Consider the following 20,243-nt stretch of genomic DNA (forward strand, 5'->3'; position numbering starts at 1 on the left):
TAGTTTCTTTTTTATATCTTTAGATATCGCTATAGGGCTTAGATTCATGTTCTCATCTTCTTTCTTGAATTTAAGTATGACTTTAAATTCCTCATTTATCACTTTCCTTCTAACCAGTCTGTTTTCATCCTCTGAACTACACTCTTCAAGGCTTCTCTTATTTCTATGGCTGCCAAGCTCTCTGTCATCTCTCACAGCTTTGCCCTTACCTTTTCCTCCTCCTCTACCTACCGGAGTCCAGTCATCAAAATCCATATCCTCGTTGTAATCTACCTGAGTAGTCATCCCGATCCAGTCGCATTCCAGTTTATGCCAACCACCAAATTCAAAAAGAAAAATGAAATATATGGATACAAAAATCTCAAACTTTCAAAAATTTCCCGCCGTTCGTCCGTCAAGGAAAAGATCAGACTTTGATAGATCCTGTTCTTTAAATCAAACAGGGTGAAACTCACACCTGATCATCATCACATTGATTGACAACACCTGACTCTAATTTCACCTTCAGATTAACTGATAATCCCAGAGGTTCACAAACTTTTACCATCACAAATATATAACATTGGATCATTGTCCTCAATAAATAAATGACCAGGTATAATATTTTGTCTCGTTTCTTTAACTGGGTTCTCTTTATCTACTTTTAGGACTTGTGTGAAAATCTGACGATGTTTTAGGTCAGACTGATGCAGAAATATAGAAAATTATTGTGTTTACAAACTTTCAAGCACCAGTGTAGCTATTTGTTAAATTTAACAGACTAAATCCAAGTACATACAATAAGTCACAAAAAATTGAATTTTTGGTTTTATTTATTTCAACAATGTTTCCAAATTATAAAAAAAAAAAATTAAAAAAAAGTTTTGTTTTTCATTTTCTTGGAGTTTGTAACTCACAGGACTTTACAGTTTTTCATCAATTCTTTAGTTGCATTTTATCATCTAATGCCATGAAAAGATTATACAGATGACTCAGCTAATTTTGATATGAAGGTGAGTTGTTGAAGATTTGTTCTTGGTTTTACTTTTATTAATGTATTATCAAGTTCTTTTAACTTTCTGGGTGTTCTGTTTCTAACTCAAACTCAAAAATACTTAATTAATCCCAAAGGGAAATTAAATGTAGCTCATTAAAATGCCAGGAATGCCGCCATGTAATGCCAGAAATTTGGACAAACTTTCCTTCAGAGAAAAGTCCTTAAGATATTTCTTCTTTTAAAATCTCAATGGCTGTTTAAAAACCTTTTTGTAGGAGAGGGAGCAAAGAGAAACATGATCACTTGTGCAGCGGACCAGACCTATCTGAGAGCTGCAGGCACGCAGCCCGTGCAGCAGACCTACCTCTTGGCGCTGGTGGAAAGCTTGGCAGCAGTCTTGTTGGGGATTTTGGCCTCCTTCTTTTTGGGCTGGGATGGGTCTCGCTGCTCCGGGCCAGGCTGCTCCGGAGGAGCTGCCTCCCTCTGCTCAGTGTCCGAGCTGCCCCCACTGGTGTTGGGGCTGTCGTCTGGCCTCGGCTGAATCTCACTGGACATGCTGAATCTGGAGCGCACAAACATTCATATAATTACACCCCCAGAGTAAAAAAAACACGTGCAAAAAGATAAACTTCACCTTTCTTATGTTCCTCTTTTCCCATTGACGTGGTATCGGTCAATATTAACAATAAAGTTAAATATCGGACATCGGCCATTCCACCAAAATATCTCATAAATATAAAAGGTGCTGTATGTATATATACACACGTGTGTTTTTGTGTGTGTGTTTTTGTGTGTGTGTGGATAGAAAGTTGTTACATAACTACAGTCCATTCTTGGTTTTTGGACCTGAGCACCTTAGGAATGAATTTTTCAGTCTCTCTCCCTCCTTAGATGGCATTAATCTGTCCTCCAGCTCTAATGTTAAAACTCTTGGTGTTATTTTTGATCAGGACGTGTCTTTTATCCCCCACATTAAAAACGTTACTAGAACCTCCTTCTTCCACCTGCGTAATATCACTAAGATTAAAAACATCTTATCTAAAAATGATGCAGAAAAACTGGTCCATGCATTTGTCACGTCTAGACTGAACTATTGCAATGGTTTATTATCTGGGTGTCTAAATACTTCTTTAAAATATCTTCAGTTGATCCAAAATGCTGCTGCTAGAGTCTTAACTGGAGTTAGTGGGAGAGATCATATTTCTCCAGTTTTAGCTTCTCTCCATTGGCTCCCTGTCAAGTCCAGAATAGAATTCAAAATCTTACTTCTAACCTACAAAGCTCTCAACAACCTAGCTCCATCTTATATTACAGCACTTTGCTCTCAGACTGCAGGTTTACTTGTGGTTCCTAGAGTTTCCAGAAGATCTTTCAGTTCTCAGGCTCCTCTCTTCTAGAACCAACTTCCAGTTTCTGTCCATGAGGCTGACACATTGTCCAGTTTTAAGACTGGGATTAAGATTTTCCTTTTTGATGAATCCTATAGTTAAGGGCTGCTATAGGTTTAGACTACTAGAGGGCAAACTCACCTCATTTTCTAAAATTAATTGTTAAAATTGAATAGTTTTCATTTGATATTATTTCTATCTGAACGTGATTCTTGACCTGCCATTGTGTATCTGTTCCTCTCAAACCCAGCAGGTCGAAGCAGATGGTCCTCTTGTCCTGAGCCTGGTTCTGATAAAGGTTTCTTCCTCATGAGGGAGTTTTTCTTTCCACTGTCGCTTTCATGCTCAAGATGAGAGTTCAGTGATGGAGTTAAACTCAAAGCAGTCTGCTCCTCAGATAAATAATGTTAAATTATCTTTTTTTTTTAACATATGAATGTTTCTGTTCAGTGCCCTGAGACTTCTGTTGTGACTTTGTGCTTTATAAATAAATTGAATTGAATTATTTACTCCGCCTCGCCCACTTGTTCAGACAGGTTCTGCACCTGTGTTGTCAAATTTAACTTATATATATATATATATAATTTATATATATATATATATAATATATATATAAACTTTATTTACATTTTCCCCATTTAACAGCATTAAGATCTCATCAAATTTGTTGAACTAATTGTAGCTTTCAGCTCATTTCAACTTGAACTCTTGAACAAATGTCACCCATCACGTTCACACAGACCGTTCACAGGAACCATCGTTCTCTCAGTGTCCGTGGTGACAGCGCGCGGTCCGACCGTGTGAGCGCGTTCTGACAGAGCAGGTGAGAACATTGACATCTGCTCCAGGTGTGAACAGAGCCCACAACAAACAGCGCGAGCTTTCAGCGCCCGGTCCACCGCTGGCTCGGTTGGACAATCAACAAACAAGACAACAACGTGACGCAACATCACAGATGCTTCACGTAAACTGCACGTGCACGATACTGCACCTTTGCAGGGGCTCGCGCTGAACTCTGCCAGATCTGGCCTAGCACAAAGACTGAATGTCCCCACCCCCCTCCCTCTTCTCCCCAAACACTGCCGCCCCCTTCCAGGGGCTAATGTCAGCTTACCTTCCCGAGCAGACTGGACGAACAGCGGCAGACAAAAGGCCGACACCGTCTAACACTCACCGCCGCTCGGCGACCCTTTGCTTTAACTGCTGCTGTTAAGAGAACGTGCCAAAGCGAAGCGCTTCTGTCCCGGCACCCGTTACACATGAAGAGCTTCCGGTAGGACTTAACAAAATAAAAGCCGGGAATAAACATCGATTAATGATACGCTGGTGACGATTCTCAGCCATCCAGGACATGGTAAATTCAAAAACGCTCAAGACAAAAACAACGTCTTTCGTTACAAATAAAGTCCAGTTGTTTTGGTTTTTTGTCTTGAACGTTTTTTTGACTCAATTAATGATGTGTTTTATTTACGCCGGAACTTCGGAACGCGGATCGAAGAATGACGTCACACCCGAGTGTGGGTATGGCGGGTGGAATGTGACAAAATTAAATAAATGCTAATAATCACATAATAACAAGTTCAAGTTGTGTTTATTTGTCACAGGTTTGACACAAGGTAACAGTACAATGAAATGTTCAGGATGAGAAGAACTGATTTGACTCGCTAAAAAACAAAGAGCAAGAAAATACAAAAGCACGCAATAAGGGTAAATGGTAAATGAACTGTACTTATATATCACCTTTTTATCTTATCAAAGCTCTTTACACTATATTCTGTGGCTAATTTACCCATTCATACAGCACTCTACTAGATCTGTACAAAGCTTATAGAACAAATAATTCTAAAGAGAATCAGTGCTTTTTTTAAGATCACATTCATACATCAATGGGACACACATCAGAGGCTATGAGGGTTCAGTGTCTTGCCCAGGGACACTTCAGCATGTGACTGCTGGTGGAATCAAACCCCCAACTCTTGCATTGGAGGACGACTGCTCTAAGCCACAACCATCCCAAAAATAAAGTACCAAAAAAAAAAAAAAATTTACAAGGTTCTAAAGAGAAATAATAAACAACAACATGGAACAGTATAATGATGCAAGTAGGATGAATTGTATGAATAAGTATTTCAAGGTAGTAATATAAGATAAAATGCACATGATACATATTACACATAACTAACAAATACTACACAGGTTGTGACAGATTATTGCACAACAGGGCCGGTTCTAAGCATGGTTACATGAGGGGGCAGGCGGAAATATGAAGGGGGCATCTTCATCCGTACATATTATGCTCCAGCATATTCACTGTTATTGCTGACTTGTGTTTTCTTCATGGGATTGGGGTAATAGCTAAAAGCTGAAATTCTAAAAAAAAATTAGATTCAGAATGGCGACGATGGAAAGATGCATTTCAATTAAAAGTGTCAGTCTATGGAACAATCTTGACAGTGAGATAAAACAATCTAAATATTTTTCTGTATTTAAGAGAAATTTGAAAATCATTATGATGAAGTGATATAGCGTTTAGTGGTGTGTGTGATACTGCAAAATTTGGTATAGATAGATACCAAATAAATACAGGTCCAGTATCGCCGTATCGCCGATACTGATACTGATACGATATTTTTACATAATTACTGTGAATTTTAAGTGTTTTGTGATTTTTTTTTGATCATTTATTACTTAAAACCCAGGGTAGAATTAGGCAAAATTCAATATCAGTACCCATGTTGGTATCGATATTATTGATATTTGGATTGACCACCCAGCTGATGTTTTGTTGTGTATTTTTTGTTTATATTTTGTGTATTTTGTGTAAATGAATTGTTTGTAATGGTCTTCTGAGCTGAATAGTTAATTTTTTTTTTTATGTGAATAGGGGGCAGATATAAGTTACTTATTTCTAATCCTTTTCATTCATGATTTATTTTAGTTATTACATAAACTATTCATATTTATTATTGAGTGAATGAAATAAAATATTAAATGATAATAAAATGAAATAAAAAATAAACTGTGTCCAACTCCACAAAAATGAATTGTGCTTTGGCAGGCCTCTACCCAGCCCTACCAGCTTGGGTGTCCCACCTGAAGCAAAGCTCCTGCTGGTTCTTAAGGTCACTGAGGCATACAACCCCCCTGACCACAACAAGGAGACAATCCCTCAGGGGGAAACAGAAAATAATAATGAATAAGAAGAAAGAAAATTAAGATACTCCATTCAAGATTGAACAACCAACATAACATTTATCTTACTGGATGGCCGTTATGCATCTTAAACTAACTTGAACTTAATAACAATAACCACAGAAAAGTGAAATTAATATTTTTTAAAACACCCAAAATATTCTCAAACTGAATTAATAAACATTATAGATAAACAGAACTTTAAAAAAAAAGAAAGAAAGAAAGATAACACGGTGTAGTGTTCTAAGGGCTAGGTTAGCTTCGAAGCTACTGGCCTCGATGACGCACCCGTCCGGTAGGCTTGAAGCACCATCCACTCTTCCCACAGGCAACGCAAGGCTGCTTTAAAGCTCTGGTACACCGAGGTGTCGAGAGGCTGGACTACTTTAGTTAAGCCTCCGGGAATGATTGTAGATATTGAGTTGTATACTTCTATTTTCTCATTAAACTGTGGCGTTAAGTGCACGCACTGTCCATGACGAGCAGGGCTTTGCGTGTTTTGAAGAATCCATCCAGACGCTTAGTGTAGCACTTCATCAGTCATCTCATCACGGATCATCTCCTGATCCATACAACCTCTCTAGTTAACTGCCACAACTGTCTGCAAGGGGAATTATTCTTTTGGTATAGTTTTACATTTAAAGCAATCCGTCGGTGGCAGTTTCGACCCATCTGCACAACACGCCAGCACCATGTGAAGTGCGACTTCTCGTGACCAGTGGTGACAATATTGACACTTCTGCCCATGGAAACGTCAAATGTCAGGGGGACCTCGTCCATATTAATGATGTGATCAGGTGACATGCTCTGCTTCTTGGCGAACGCCCTTGAAACTCTCGACCTATTCTGTGAGGTCTGCGGGCAGCTTCTGACAAACAGTCGTCCGTGCTCTGAAGGAGAGGCGGTTCTGTTGCATAAAATGGTAGCACCATGAAGGTCCTCCAGCAAACTCGTTAATGTGCATCTCCTTGACAATGGACATTGCGTGGAGACGTAACCAAAGCGTAGACAATCCTCTCCCAGCAGTGCGTTCCTCCAGTTTTATACACATAAATTTAAATACATATGTAGTCAAAATAAGCGTTTACACCGAAACATTTAGATGTTTTAGTGAACATGGCATCTCCAGCGATGCCACTCACCACCCTCCCTCATTCCAGCCACAGGTGCGTGAATCACAATCAACCTTTATTTTCATTGCACAGAAGCACAACGAAATTACATTTCAGTACAGCCGTCCAAAGAAAACAACATGGGTAGACAGGGATGCCCGAGACTGCAGCCATCATGGGAGGTGCTGCCCTTTTTGTTTAGATAAGGAAAAGGGAAAACATGAGCAAAGGGGAGGTGTGAAAAAATCATATCTCACACTGTGTCCTTGACAGGACGCATTCAAAATACATTCAATACAAAAATACAAAACCAACTGGACTTTATTTGTAACAGAAGACGTTTCGCTCCTCATCCGCGGAGCTTTCTCAATTCAAAGAGCAGTAAGTGAGAGATTCAGGTTATAAGGCTGCGTGAGATTGACAGGACACAGTATGAAGTTGCAAAAAGAACCTCAGCATAAGAAAAAGTAACATAGTGGTGACATAAAGACAGATGCATGTGGAGTGGGTGAGGGTGGGAGTCCCAGCAAAGGCCACCCAAGTGAGCAACGCAACCACTGGCACCTTCACATCTACCTAGGTTGCTGCACAAGAGAGACAAAATGAGGCGGGCCAGCAAAGGTGGTGAATTGGATGGGAAGTAGTCCTTGAACATTGTCCAGATAGCCCCCACCTCCACCCATCATAGTCCTGATAAGTGATGGTACCTTCTTTATCAGCTGGCTCGGTAGAGCTCTGACACAGGTCCATGTCCTTGGGGAGGGGGGGGGGGGGGGTAGCAGAGCATCTTGTTCACATAACATCCAGGATAATTTGAGATAGTCAACCTTCCCAGGCAGACACAGGGGAAGCCAGGTTCAGATAGCAGCATTTGTTTTGGGTCAGGCCAAGCTGTTAATTTCCATCTGCCTTTTATAATCTCACTAGTACATCTCAGTGGTGACTCCAAACAGCCAAATTGTGGCCACATTAAGGGTTGAACGACTACATAACTTTTAAACTCGACATTAACATAATAAAACTCGAGAAGAGCTCGAGTAGTTGATGACGTCATAGGATCTCAAGATGCAAAAATAAATAAATGAATAGCAAAAAAACGTAATTTGTTATTTACAATAAAAAGACCCAACAAAACATTGGGAGAGAATATTATGCTCCTACCATTTATCACACTGCAAATAAGTCACAGGAAAACCAAAACTATTAGTTATTATCATTAAGCTGCAAAAGTGAAAGAAACATGCGGCACGTAAAAATCAAAAATTAAAAGCAGTGAGGCAGACGACCACCTCGCACCACCGCCAGCTGTGGTGCGCATTAGGTTTAGTTTTAGAGATTAATATGTTTATAGGTTTTTATAGATTTAGAGATTAATATTTTTTGCTTTTTGTTTGTGAAACAAGGTCAGAGGAAGCTGGTTCTGGTTTGGTCATTGGACCCGGTGTTGCACCATATTCTGTGACCTGCAACAGTGCATGCAACACCGCCCCCTACGGTCACAATAGACGGTGGTCACAGAATATGGTGCAACACCGGTTAGCAACAAGCTCCAAACAGTCAGGAAGTTGTTTCATTTTCTGTTTCCTTACAGTAGTTGAAACAGAAGATTCATCTTTAGTGAAATATTTCCAGACTATTGATGTATTTCTACCTGTTTGCCAAGACTGGGCCTGCTCCGCTCCATCTGTCTGCTGGGAGGAATCTATTTTGTAGCCTGCGCCCGGTGCGGATCACGTGACACAATGACGTAACGGCAATACTCGACGTGAAATTTAAAAATTCGATAGATGTCCTAGGAATCGATGTGTATGTTACTCGAGTAGTCTGTTAAAGCCCTCGGCCACATACGCTGAGTTGAGCTTGCAACTCCTCCGAGATCTATTCCTTCCCACCAGCGAGATTAAGGAGTCACAAGTAGCCTGCGAGTCTCAGCAAGAATCACATCCAGCTCACGGCTCAGCTCGCACAGCATTTGAGTCTGAGTGTTGACAGCGTGGTACATTCCTTCACACATGCCGGGCAGCTTCACAACGGCCAGAACAGCTGTCGACGTTTTCCGAATTTGTTGATATACCAGGTAACCACCAACACTAAAAAGAAGAAATCCTGTAATCATAAATCCAATTATGTACACATCTTCAGCATCCTAGACCAACAAAATGGACAGACACATCTATTGTGTATACGGCTGCCAGTGTCCTGTCGGGGCAGGAGGGCTCTCCTTCGCCCTGTCTTCTCGTTGAGAAAATTTGATCAATTGCATTGAGAGACCAGCTGACCAGATCCATAATTTACAATTCAGAAGATATGCAAAAAGAGGTTCTACAACAGGGCAGAGAAAGTGATGAGCAGCACTGTTTAAATCTGATGTTCAATTATTAAACCGTTCTGCATGAGACGTGAAAAAGCACGTGAGTAAAATGAAACGTGATTTTGTTTGTCTGCTGTTAACAGATGCTAAAAAGTCCTATGGTGACATGCAGAGCCGGCTGTGGCATATTTGTTAATAGGCAATAACTTTTACTATTCATATACTAAAATTAAATGATAATGCGATTTTCCTGAGTACCAAATATCCATCCATCCCTTTTCTTCCACTTGTCCGGGGTTGGGTCGTGGGGTGGATAGCCTAAAGGAGGCCCAGACCTCTCCCCAGCCACTTGGACCAGCTCCTCCGGGGGAATCCCAAGGTGTTCTCAGGCCAGCCGAGAAACATAGTCCCTCCAGAGTGTCCTGGGTCTTCCTCTGGGTCTCTTCCCGGTGGGACGTATCTGGAACACCTCACCAGGGAGGCGTCCAGGAGGCATAACCAGATGCCCAAGCCCCCTCAACTGGCTCCTCTTGACGTGGAGGTTCTACTCCGAGTCTCTCCCAGATGACCGAGCTTCTCACCCTGAGAGCCCAGACACCCTGCGGCGAAAAATCATTTCAGCCGCCTGTATCTGTGACCTCGTTCTTTCAGTCACAACCCAAAGCTCATGATCATAGATGAGGGTAGTGAACGTAGATCGACCTATCGATAAATCGAGAGCTTTTGACTCAGCTCTCTCTTCACCACGACAGACCAGTACAGCACCCGCTTCACTGCAGACGCCTATCGATCTCGTGTTCCATTTTTCCCTCATCTGTAAACAAGACCCTGAGATACTTAAACTCCTCCACTTGGGGCAGGACCTCCTCCCCGTCAGCAGTACACCATCCCCACTATAAACAGTGTACTGCACCGGTGCACCTGTGGTATACTTAAAAAAAAAAAAATCAAGACAATGTATTCACACCAGTTTGATGGCGCCCAGATGGTTTCTGTAGTCCGCCCTCTCCCGTCGACTCATTTGAGGCAGTCGAATCGGGATGTTTTGAACCACTTTGGCCATGGTTGCCTCAAGCGAGTCGGCGGGGGAGAGGGCGGACTCCAGAAACCATCTGAGCACCATCAAACTGGTTGACCCACTTTGAGAAATTGTCGTTTGTAAGACTGAGTTTGTTGCAGCTCCTCGGACTGAAGAAGTCTTTTGGATGAATGTTTCAACATAAAATAAACCATCTAGAGGACCTCACAGACATAGTGCTAAGTGTTCTACGTGCGCGTCAGTGTCTACATGTGCACCATTATGTCTGAACACTTTCCTTTAGTGTTCAGATTAGATGGTATCTGGACCGAGGATGTTTGGGCTTTAATGTTTCTCAGGAGTGTCTTTTAGGTCATTGGAATTAAGGACCATGCGACACATAAAACAGCTGAGAAAGGGACTGACAGATCCAGTGGTGTGGCCCCTCCTGACACCTAGGCCAGATGTTGTCCCACTTCTTCTTCCCATGTCAGAAATGCTGTTCAGACCACATGTACAAGGTAATTTTAAGTTATTTGCACCTTACATAAAGTTATCACCTTAAATTAATTTTTGATTGTGATAAGTTTTATTTATAGATCTGTATCTACAGTGCCCATGAAAGTATTCACAACCTCGGTTGTTTTATGCATTTAATGTTGTCAAATTAAGAATGGTCCATGTAAAATGGATGTTTGACTGTAATAAAAGCATGACCCATCCGAGAGGGTGAATACTTTTTATAGGCACTGGATAGAAATAGATCTGGTATTTTTTTTAATTCCCTTTAACAAAGTTTGTAATTGCTGAAACAGATTTATTCTTTCAGATGCTCCTAAAGTCACATGGCCAGTGATGACGAGGAATGTGTCGACCCCATCTGCTGCGTCACAGGATCTCTGAGAACATTAAACAGGCGCTGTGAGTTCATATCGACTAATGCATAATTATTCATAAATGCATCTACATTTGATAAAGTGGATCAATGAAATATAGAAAATAAGAAGTGTGTGGAGCACAACATTTAGCCAGTTTTCATTCTGTCAGTTTCATCTTCATCAGATACCCTGGCTCAGAGGTTCTGCTCCCTTCAGACCTCAGGGTGGAGATTTTCGAGGGAATCCTTCCAACTTCAGCAATGTGCTGAAACCCTGAAGCTCCAGCTCATGTAAATAACTATGACTTTGCACAAGCACTTACTGCCAATACATGGTTCAAACTTTGGATTTAGGGACAGATGTATTAGATGCCGTGTGCCAATTTAAGTTCAGCTGCGTGATCTTGTAAATTTCAGCCCCTGGAGGATTTGTTAGTTGAAACTACATTTTCTTATTTTTTTTTTCAAAATATCTATTGTTCTTCATAAAACCTTGATTTATTTTTGTTCAAAATGATTAAACGTTAAAAGATTAAGATTTTAAATATCAAATGCCTTCAATTGTCCAGAAATAAAATGGATGACTGGATCTTTAACCTCTGCAGGATCCTCCATGGTGTCTTGCTTTGTATCTTGTCCAGAGTTGCAATGGTGAGCGATTCCTTTCAATTCGAAGATGATGGGAGTTCCAACCATCTCCAAGAGTCCAGACTTCGCTGGATTAGTGAACGAAAGCCGTGGTGTAGAGCATAAAGATGGACTTCATCTTCTGGATCGTGTTCTCTGATCTTCCAGTGAAAACCTGACAGAACAGGTGTAAGGCTCGTAGACATCGCTCCTCATCCTCTATTCTGTGATAAAAAATTAAGTTGACTGTTGTTTCATGTTATGTAGATCTTAAAGATGCGTATACTTGTCCAACAGGTGGTATACTTAATATTTATTGACCACATTCTTTTCTCCCCACAATTTGTGCATGCTCTAAAAATACAGCAACTGTGAAATTTGTGTGCACAGTACTGTTCTAGACCACCCTACGCTCAAACGTGCTTGTTATGGAGCCCCCATGCCCAGCACAGTGCAGTAACAGAACACCACGAGTTCAACACACTCCATCACCAAGGCTCCAGGGGTGTGTTCGTTTCCCTATGCTGGGTGAGGCATCCCAATAACAAAAGTTTTGGAATAACTGCTGGTCTGATCCTTTCCTGAGACAACATTTGGACTAATCAGTATTTACTGGCGGCAGCAGCATTTTTATAGAATGATCTGATTCATCAAGCTGCTAAATATAAACTTGTTACAAAGTGTTTTTGTTTTAACCTTGGTTGTTAGCTTCAAGCATGTCCAGGTATTAACACAGTACTCAAACACTACAGTACTCCATTTATTAATCAACAATTGCCATATTACAAATTTGTTAAGGGCGGGTCTGGTAAACATCATTACGACTAACAAATAAAAAGACAAGTAAATAAAAATGATCCATTTGAATGGGAGCTCAGGTTCTGTTACATTCTCCACCTACAACAAACCCTGTCGCTTCAGATCCTCGTAAGTCTTCTTGTTCACCACGTTTCCAATGGAGTCTTCATACTCCTCCTGTAAACACACAGGGGGGGTCAGATCTGGGAACATTAAGCCCTAAACTGATTTGTTAGGATATTTACTTACCTCTGTGTCAGGCTGCCACCGCTCCAGCGCTTTCTGGGATTTCAGTTTTGCCCACACTGGAATAAAATCATACAAATCACTTTAAAAAAAAAAAACGAACCCACAAAACATCGTCTTTAGATTTTATTGATAAAAACCTGGAGACAGGACTTACAAGAGACTGCATCCTCGATCTGCGTGACGTTAGCAAAATGTGCGGTGTTGGGGATTCCTAAACAACGCATTCCATGAGCATGTCTCCACTCCTAAAAAGAACAACAAAAAAACAATAAAAAAAATGATTTTAATCTTTAAAAACCTAAAACGTTTTAAACAAGAAGTCCATGATAAAACACTCCTGTACCGCAAAGTGCCTCTGGAAGGCTTTGGGCCCTCTGTAGGTGTAGTTTCCACAGATCTCACAGTTGTAGTTGATGTTCAGACCATGGAGTTTGTAGAGCCAGTAAGGGATCGGCTGCAGGAAATAAAATGCAAGTTTAGATTAATTATCAGATGAAGCAAGTAAAACAAAGGTGAGGCTGGGAATCCTCAATTATCTTGAATTCAGCATTAAATGTATGCAGAAAAGTGCTCTGACAGAAGCGCTGTCATTTCTCTTCAACTGCTTCCAGAAGCCAGCTGTTGTGCCTGCAAGAAACACTGACAGCTTTGAGGAGCAGCTGGCCGAGGCAGTCAGAAAATACTGTACGATTTTTAAACACGCTTATAATCAAATGGACAAAAACTTCTGGACGGAGACTGTGCAGATTGTGCACGGAGTAGTTCATCTGTTAAAGTGTGGCGCTATCTTCACAACAGATTTGTGGCCACATTGCAAAAGCAGGGACAGAGTGGAAACCCTGCGTTGTCTCTCATGGACAATGAAAGGTGTGTGCGGAAACAACAGTTGGGTTTCACATGTAGAACGAAATGAGCATCACACACAAACAGAGGTGTTTTCTTTGCTTGTCCAAGGTGGCGCAAAGTGACGGAATATTAATCTTTGGCCGCCCCCATCTATTGTACTGTATTTTCTGCCGTACAAGTCAATATGCCCTATAAGTTGCATCAGTCCATATTTGTCTAATAAAGTGGAAAACCCCATAAATATGTTGCTTCGTCGTGTACGTCACATGTATTATGCAGCGCCGCTAACGCGTCGTGTTTGTTTCGCGTCACCGCTGACAACATGGAAATGTGGGCCGGTGTGCCAAAGAAATCTATGCGCTGCCAAATGGCGACCGCGGGAGTGTGCACGGGAGGACTTTAACAAGAATTTAACAAGATTAACACTTAAAAACAATTGTTTGTTTGCTCGAAATTATAGTAAGTGTGTGTATCAATCTAACATTTGCTTAATAAATGCACTTCAATGGTTAAATCAGCTGCATTTCAAAACCTGATAAGCGGAAGTAAACGCGTGCAAGCGACGAGTCGCTGTACAAATTTAACAAGACAAACACCTAAACAATTATTTGTTTGATCGAAATTATAGCATAAGTGCGTCTCAGTTGAACTTTTGCTCAATAAATGCATTTTACTGGTCAAATTAGCTGCATTTCGCCAGGGCTGTGCAGATGGTATGACGGACGGTCCAAACAGCGAGCAGAACCAAGGTGGGAAGACGATGGCAGGCCGATGGTGTCATCAAAAGATGGTGAAGATCGTCAGTCATCCAGGACATGGTAAATTCAAAAAAGTTCAAGATAAAAAACAACAATAAAGTATAATAAATAAAGTCCAGTTGTTTTTGTCTTGAACTTTTTTGAATTTGTCATTACAGCCACGATTACCTATGATACAACAGCATTCATAGAGCTATTACTACTCTGCTGCCATCAAGTGGCTGAAAGTGGTACTGATTAATTTGGATGGATGGATGGATGGATGGATGGTTGGTTAGTTGTGGCCATATTGTCTTGTCTATGGTCTTGGATTTTGACGTGGCAACCCCATTTTTGATGGGGACCTTTCTTACTCCTAGATGCAGCCAGGCACTAAACTAAGTTCATACCTCGTGTTTTTCTAGTTACTGAGCTCACAAGATGAACCTGACAAACAGACAGAGGGTATTTCCCAGTCCTCTCTCTGCTCTACAACGGGGGACAAAACCTTGCAGAGCAAAATGCTGCCATGAGGTTTGCTGGTAACAAACACTCAGAATTCAGGGAAAGTGAAACAGAAAATTCACAGTTTGTAGTCTCCCAACAGTTGCAGCTTGGTGAGATACAACCTTAAGCTCAATTAGCTGTGGTAGCCACACTTAAAAAGGATTCATTCAAAAGGTAATCGATTATAGATGCACGTCTGGTGATGACTTTCTGAGAGTTTTGTTGAAAAGTGTGTTGTGGTCTGTGAGATTTATTACTAACAGACAGAGTTGACTCCAACATTATTGCCAAAGATTTAAAACAACCTGTTTATGCTCGGAGCATTTGTTGAGGATTACTCTCAGCTGCTAGCATGCTACATGTTAGCTCGATGTCAGTAAAACTGTTACAGAGTTATACTGGTGTTTCAAATGGTCGGTAACTGTGAAATCCATGTTTAACTGGATCGATTCCAAGTTGATCAGTTGTAGATGCACATTAGTGATGACTTTCTGAGAGTTTCAATAAAATCTGCCCAGTGGTTCATGAGATATTTTGCTAACAGACATTAGCGCCTTTCTATCTCAAGACAGTCAAAGCTCTTTACACTACAATCTGTGCCTCGTTTACCCGTTCATACAGCACTCTACTAGATTTACAAAGATCAATCAGAGCTTTATCACATTCATACACTGATGGGACACACATCAGAGGCGTGCATGCGACTGCTGGTGGAATCAAACCCCCAACTCTCCCACTGGAGGACGACTGCTCTAACCAGTCAGCCACAGCTGCCCAGATGAGCAAACACACACATTGTGAACGATATTTTCACCTGCCAGTAGGTTTTCAGCAGCAGGCTACAAAGACATTTGAGTTTCTTTACAAGCACAACTTGTCTTTGTTTGAAGTGTGCCCCCGTGTCGCCGGACATGAGCGATGAAACACGCACACAGGGACCGACTCACTGCTGTGCTAGTTTCACTTTGCTGGGGAGAAATGTTCCAGGTGTAACTTCACCTTTCCATCCCAGCCCAGTGGCAGATTCTTGGGGTTGTAGATGATTTCATTGTCTTCGTCTTCGCTCTCGCTCTCACTGAGCTGCTCCTCTTCCTCCTCCTCACGCTCCTCACCTGTCCTCGCTTGTTTCCTTTGCACATTCTCGTGAGTCAGCTGCCTTTGCTCCTGGATATAGCCACAAAATCCACATCAACAGCCATTAGGACAATCTTGCCCACACTGACGACACCCAACAGTGTCGCAACAGCAGAACCCAGAGATGAAGACTCACCCCCAGAATCTCCACGTATTCGTACACCTGAGCTTCCAGGAAGCCGATTTCCTTGTTCCGCTCTGTATCTCTGCACAGTTGGGGTCGAACACGTTACACAATATAAAGTATCCAGCGCTGGAGGACACGATCAGCCTTAGAGTTCATTTTACGATGCACACTTACTTTTTAGGACCTTTGGCTTTGGGATTCTTGGCAAACAAAGACGGATCAAGTGATTCCAGGGATTTACCTTTAGTGCTGAACAGTCTTTGAGCTCGCTCCTCCAGAGTGCTGAGCACACAGAAACACACAGGTCAACAAACAATATGATTTATTATCCACTCACAAGGTCAACGACGAGTCATTATTATGAGTCAACTACAGAAAATTCATTTTAGCTCTTACAGCTCATAAGTAGTTTTAGCACAAATGCTTTGGAATCATCCCCTGCAGCTGCAAAAAGAATGCACGTCACCCGCTTCCTGTCAGGAGAGTGCAGGCAAAGGTTTCTGGATGTTTGTCACGGCTAAGTTAAAGTCATGTTACCGTGTGTGTGAGGTCAGAGTTGTTCTCTCAGAGAAACTCCTGCAGGCACCTGACCGAGTCCAAGAGGTGAGGTCACCATGCTGATAAGTTTATAAAAACACTTCCTGCCTCTGTCCGGTGCAGAGTCTCACTGACGAGGCTCTAAACAGGTAACTCTGAACATCTGTGAGACTGTTTCTGACCGAGCTGCTCGTAAACGTCCTTAAAAATCTTCTCTCCTCTTTGAGTGGTTCCTTTTTTGTAAGTAGATAATAATAAGATATTTATTTATCCAACATTTTTGGTCCTTCGAGTGTCGGCCCTAACATCGCCTCAGCCCACTCAGATCTGATAATGTGCACGGGGGAGGACTGATCTCCTGAAATGAGATGATCTGCTGGTGTTTCGAGGCGTGACGGGTGTGGAACGGTGAATGCAGCCGCACAAAGGAGGTGAGAAGATTATGGTTATTTTCTGGGGGGACCGGGGGTCCCAGCATCGTTTTTGGTGGGCCGGGGGCTCCGTTACGCAGATAGTTCAGGACAATCATCTCTTCAGAGTTCAGAGGTCGGGGATCACATGGGAGTCACAAAGGACTCCGTTAGGCAAGGCGGGGGCTGTCATTATCCAAATAAGGGTTCAGGGAACCCTACTGTTGCTGGGGCTGTAGCGACTTCAATCTAGGGCTGCAACAACCAATCGATAAAATCGATAAAAATCGATGATTAAAAGCGTTGGCAACGAATTTCGTTATCGATTTGTTGTGTCGCGCGATTATGCATCTTTCATGGCGCTGCAGAGTCGTTTTGTTTTGTTTACAGGCAGTTCATTGTCAATACTGACTGACTGAATAAAGTTTGAACAAAAAAAAAACTGCAGCGCGAGTTGAACAGAGCGAGGGGGGAGCGGAGCAGAGGCTGTTTTTAAAGGAAATTTAAGTAAATTTTACAAATGACCGATGCAGCGAAAACTGTTCGACACAAGTCCTCCAAAGTGTGAGAGCTCTTCACAAAGATAAAAAATGAGAAGCATGCTGCTTTGAAAATCACCGACACGACACGAGAGAACCACGGAGATAAAACGTAAACATGTCGGAGTCACGAGCTGCAGCAGATACAACATGTCTCACTCCCAACTCGTGTTGCAGGTGAGTCTCTACAATTTAACACATTGTTCTGTTTCAAGAGAGAAAACGTAACGTCAGTCTGTCTGGTAGATGAAGCTGTTTGTTTGTTTGTTTATCTGATTAATGACGGTGAGGCCTGTCGATGGTTGAAGACGAAAGCTTCACTACAATGATCCACACTTTTAATCCAGGTTACAATGATCCACACTTTTAATCCAGGTTACAATAATCCACACTTTTAATCCAGGACCTTGGAAATGACTTTTACACGCTCTCACATGTGACACTGAGACATGTTCGCGCTTTAACAATGTGTTCAAGACAAGTTTCAACTACTGACACACAAATCTGTAGCTTAACTTTGATAAATATGACTGAGTTATTTCTTTCTGTGCTGAAGGTTTTTCTTTTTCTCGCATTCTTACCCTCCACACTTCAGTCCTAAAGCCATAAGAGCAGACTTTAATCTGTCCAGACCCAAAGAGGCCAACTCCTGCACAAAAAAACAGGTGAGAGTAGATGTTAAAGAGCATCCCTTAAATTCAAATCAAACAAGTTGTTTTTATTTACCTCCCAAGAAGAAAAAGCTGAGAGGTCCAGATGAGCTCCAGCATGTGTCAAAGCACTGCTCGTTTCTTTCTACAAGATCAAAAAGCAACAAATGTCAGCTGACAAACCATCACAAGACATTTGTGTCACATTAGCAAGACTTACAGGCCACCCTGGAAAGGTCCCATTGTCCCATTTCTTCTCAAAGTCAGATAACACTTTGCCATAAAGATCATTCTGGTCCAGCAGAGGTTTGACACGATCTGTGTAGTCCTGCAGGTACTCCAGCAGCATCTCCAGGTACCTTCAAAACACCCACATTATTCAGGGTGACAATATGGAACTTAGCCTTGTTGCTTCTAATGGGGCTTACAAGACGGACATACTTTTTGTACTCAGCATTCTTTCTGTCCTTGGAGATGTCAAAGAGTTGGTCAAATGAAGCCAGGTAAGTGATGTAGTCCAGTTTCTGGAAGGATACACACAGGTTGGAAACCACTACATCTTACGGTGGAAAAAAAATAAATTTTTTTTTTTTAGGATTCTAACCTCAGCTCCCTTTAGGTTGATGTATTTCAGGTAGCAGTCATGAAGATCAAGGTAGCGTCCATATCCCTCCTCATCAGTAAAATCCACCATGTCTGAAAAACACACAGATCTTAGGGCACCATTTTAGAAGCATGTGTTAGGTGACACTGGTGGGTTCACACACATTATATATATCTATATATCTATATCTATATCTATCTATATATATCTGCGTTCACCATTTTGCTGCACAGAACATCTATGAGTTGATGTTGAGAAATGACTCCAGCTTCCGACTCAAAAAGTTATTGGAGTTTGCATGTTCTCTCCGTGCATGCGTGGGTTTTCTCTGGGTACTCCAGTTTCCTCCCACAGACCAAAAACATGCATGTTAGGCTGATTGGTAACTCTGAATTGTCTCTAGATGTGAGTGAGAGTGAATGGCTGTTTGTCTCGTTTGTCTCCATGTGTCCCTATGATGGAGACATGTCCAGGGTGTCACACAGTGACTGCTGGATATGGGCACCAGCGTTCCCCGGGACTCAACAATGAAGAAGCGGATAAAGATCACAGATGGATTTTGGACTACATTATGATTGAAAATTCCCTTTAATGAATGGATTGAGCTCTCAGCTGTTGAAACCTGATAAATAAGTTGATTAAGGCGTGTTATCTAAAAATTATTGACTGTTAAACTTGACCTGGTGCTCCTCTTAAAACCTAAAACAGCAGCAAAGCAAGTTTTACACTTCCTTCCTGTTGCAGCACAGTTCATGTGAATTATTCTTCGCAGCTGTTTGTCCGTTCTATTTGAAGGAATGACTGAACAACAGGAGTGAACCAGTGTCAGGACTTACTCTGAGCCTCCTCGCTGGGGTTGTCCTTGGCCTTCATCAACTCTTCAAACTCGGCAGACATGGGAATAGAAATCTACAGGAAACACAAAGCAAGAATAACACAGAGACAGATCCAAATGCAGAATACGTGGGACAACTCACGATGAGGTTGAATACCTCGTTTGGGTGCTTTCGATGAAACTCCTTTATCTGCTTCAGTCTGTTGTAGAACTCTGCAAACTCATTTGGTCCTGAGATGGCAGCAAGTTCGTCTCTTCTCATGCTGTAGAAGAAACATTTCACTTCATTATTTAAAGTGGGTGTAAAAGCCAAAAAGTGTTGCACCGAGGTGCTGCATAGAAAAGACTTAACATATTAATGAGCTATAAAAACAATCCCCCCCCCCCAAAAAAAAGCCTCCTACCAGTGAGAAAATGTTTTAATTAGTCTTAACATTCATGTTTATTCAATTTTATTCAGTTAGTCTCTTTAATGGAAAGGAAATATTTGAGTAACACTTAAGACCTGTTAGTGTTAATACAATTTTTATACTTTTAAACATGGGGGTATTTTTCATTCAAGACACACTTCACTAAATTTTTTATTTCAACTTCCAAAAATTAGTTTTGAGAAAATGAACAGTTTCAAAAACAACTTTAAAACGTTACCTATTCACGCAATGAACATAATAAATGTATCACCACTTCTTCAAGTTATTACAGAACACTCTTTACATCAAACTGAACAGAATGAGAACAGCAGTAGACATAACAAGTAACAGGACTTCAT

At 41.5% G+C, this 20,243-nt stretch overlaps 2 protein-coding genes across 2 annotated transcripts in view; both read right to left on the reverse strand.

The window, feature by feature from the left end:
- LOC119426073 (ubiquitin-conjugating enzyme E2 E2-like) overlaps window positions 1-3,582 on the reverse strand; it is a 25,614-nt gene extending 22,032 nt beyond the window's left edge. Inside the window, exons 1-2 of the mRNA XM_037693631.1 lie at window positions 3,479-3,582; window positions 1,341-1,538 (exon numbers count right to left, since the gene is read on the reverse strand). Coding sequence (XP_037549559.1) covers window positions 1,341-1,531 — 191 coding nt within the window. The 5' untranslated portion in view covers window positions 1,532-1,538; window positions 3,479-3,582. The remainder of the gene's footprint in view (window positions 1-1,340; window positions 1,539-3,478) is intronic.
- Window positions 3,583-12,262: 8,680 nt separating this feature from the next.
- Window positions 12,263-20,243, reverse strand: part of sf3a3 (splicing factor 3a, subunit 3) — a 12,273-nt gene continuing 4,292 nt past the window's right edge. Inside the window, exons 4-17 of the mRNA XM_037693357.1 lie at window positions 19,632-19,737; window positions 19,476-19,548; window positions 18,640-18,731; window positions 18,477-18,559; window positions 18,256-18,394; window positions 18,112-18,180; window positions 17,967-18,034; window positions 16,074-16,181; window positions 15,909-15,978; window positions 15,638-15,802; window positions 12,892-13,002; window positions 12,703-12,793; window positions 12,549-12,604; window positions 12,263-12,476 (exon numbers count right to left, since the gene is read on the reverse strand). Coding sequence (XP_037549285.1) covers window positions 12,399-12,476; window positions 12,549-12,604; window positions 12,703-12,793; window positions 12,892-13,002; window positions 15,638-15,802; window positions 15,909-15,978; window positions 16,074-16,181; window positions 17,967-18,034; window positions 18,112-18,180; window positions 18,256-18,394; window positions 18,477-18,559; window positions 18,640-18,731; window positions 19,476-19,548; window positions 19,632-19,737 — 1,309 coding nt within the window. The 3' untranslated portion in view covers window positions 12,263-12,398. The remainder of the gene's footprint in view (window positions 12,477-12,548; window positions 12,605-12,702; window positions 12,794-12,891; window positions 13,003-15,637; window positions 15,803-15,908; window positions 15,979-16,073; window positions 16,182-17,966; window positions 18,035-18,111; window positions 18,181-18,255; window positions 18,395-18,476; window positions 18,560-18,639; window positions 18,732-19,475; window positions 19,549-19,631; window positions 19,738-20,243) is intronic.

This window comes from Nematolebias whitei, chromosome 19 (genome assembly GCF_014905685.2).
Source record: "Nematolebias whitei isolate Nwh7 chromosome 19, NemWhi1, whole genome shotgun sequence".
NCBI classification, from domain to species: domain Eukaryota; kingdom Metazoa; phylum Chordata; class Actinopteri; order Cyprinodontiformes; family Rivulidae; genus Nematolebias; species Nematolebias whitei.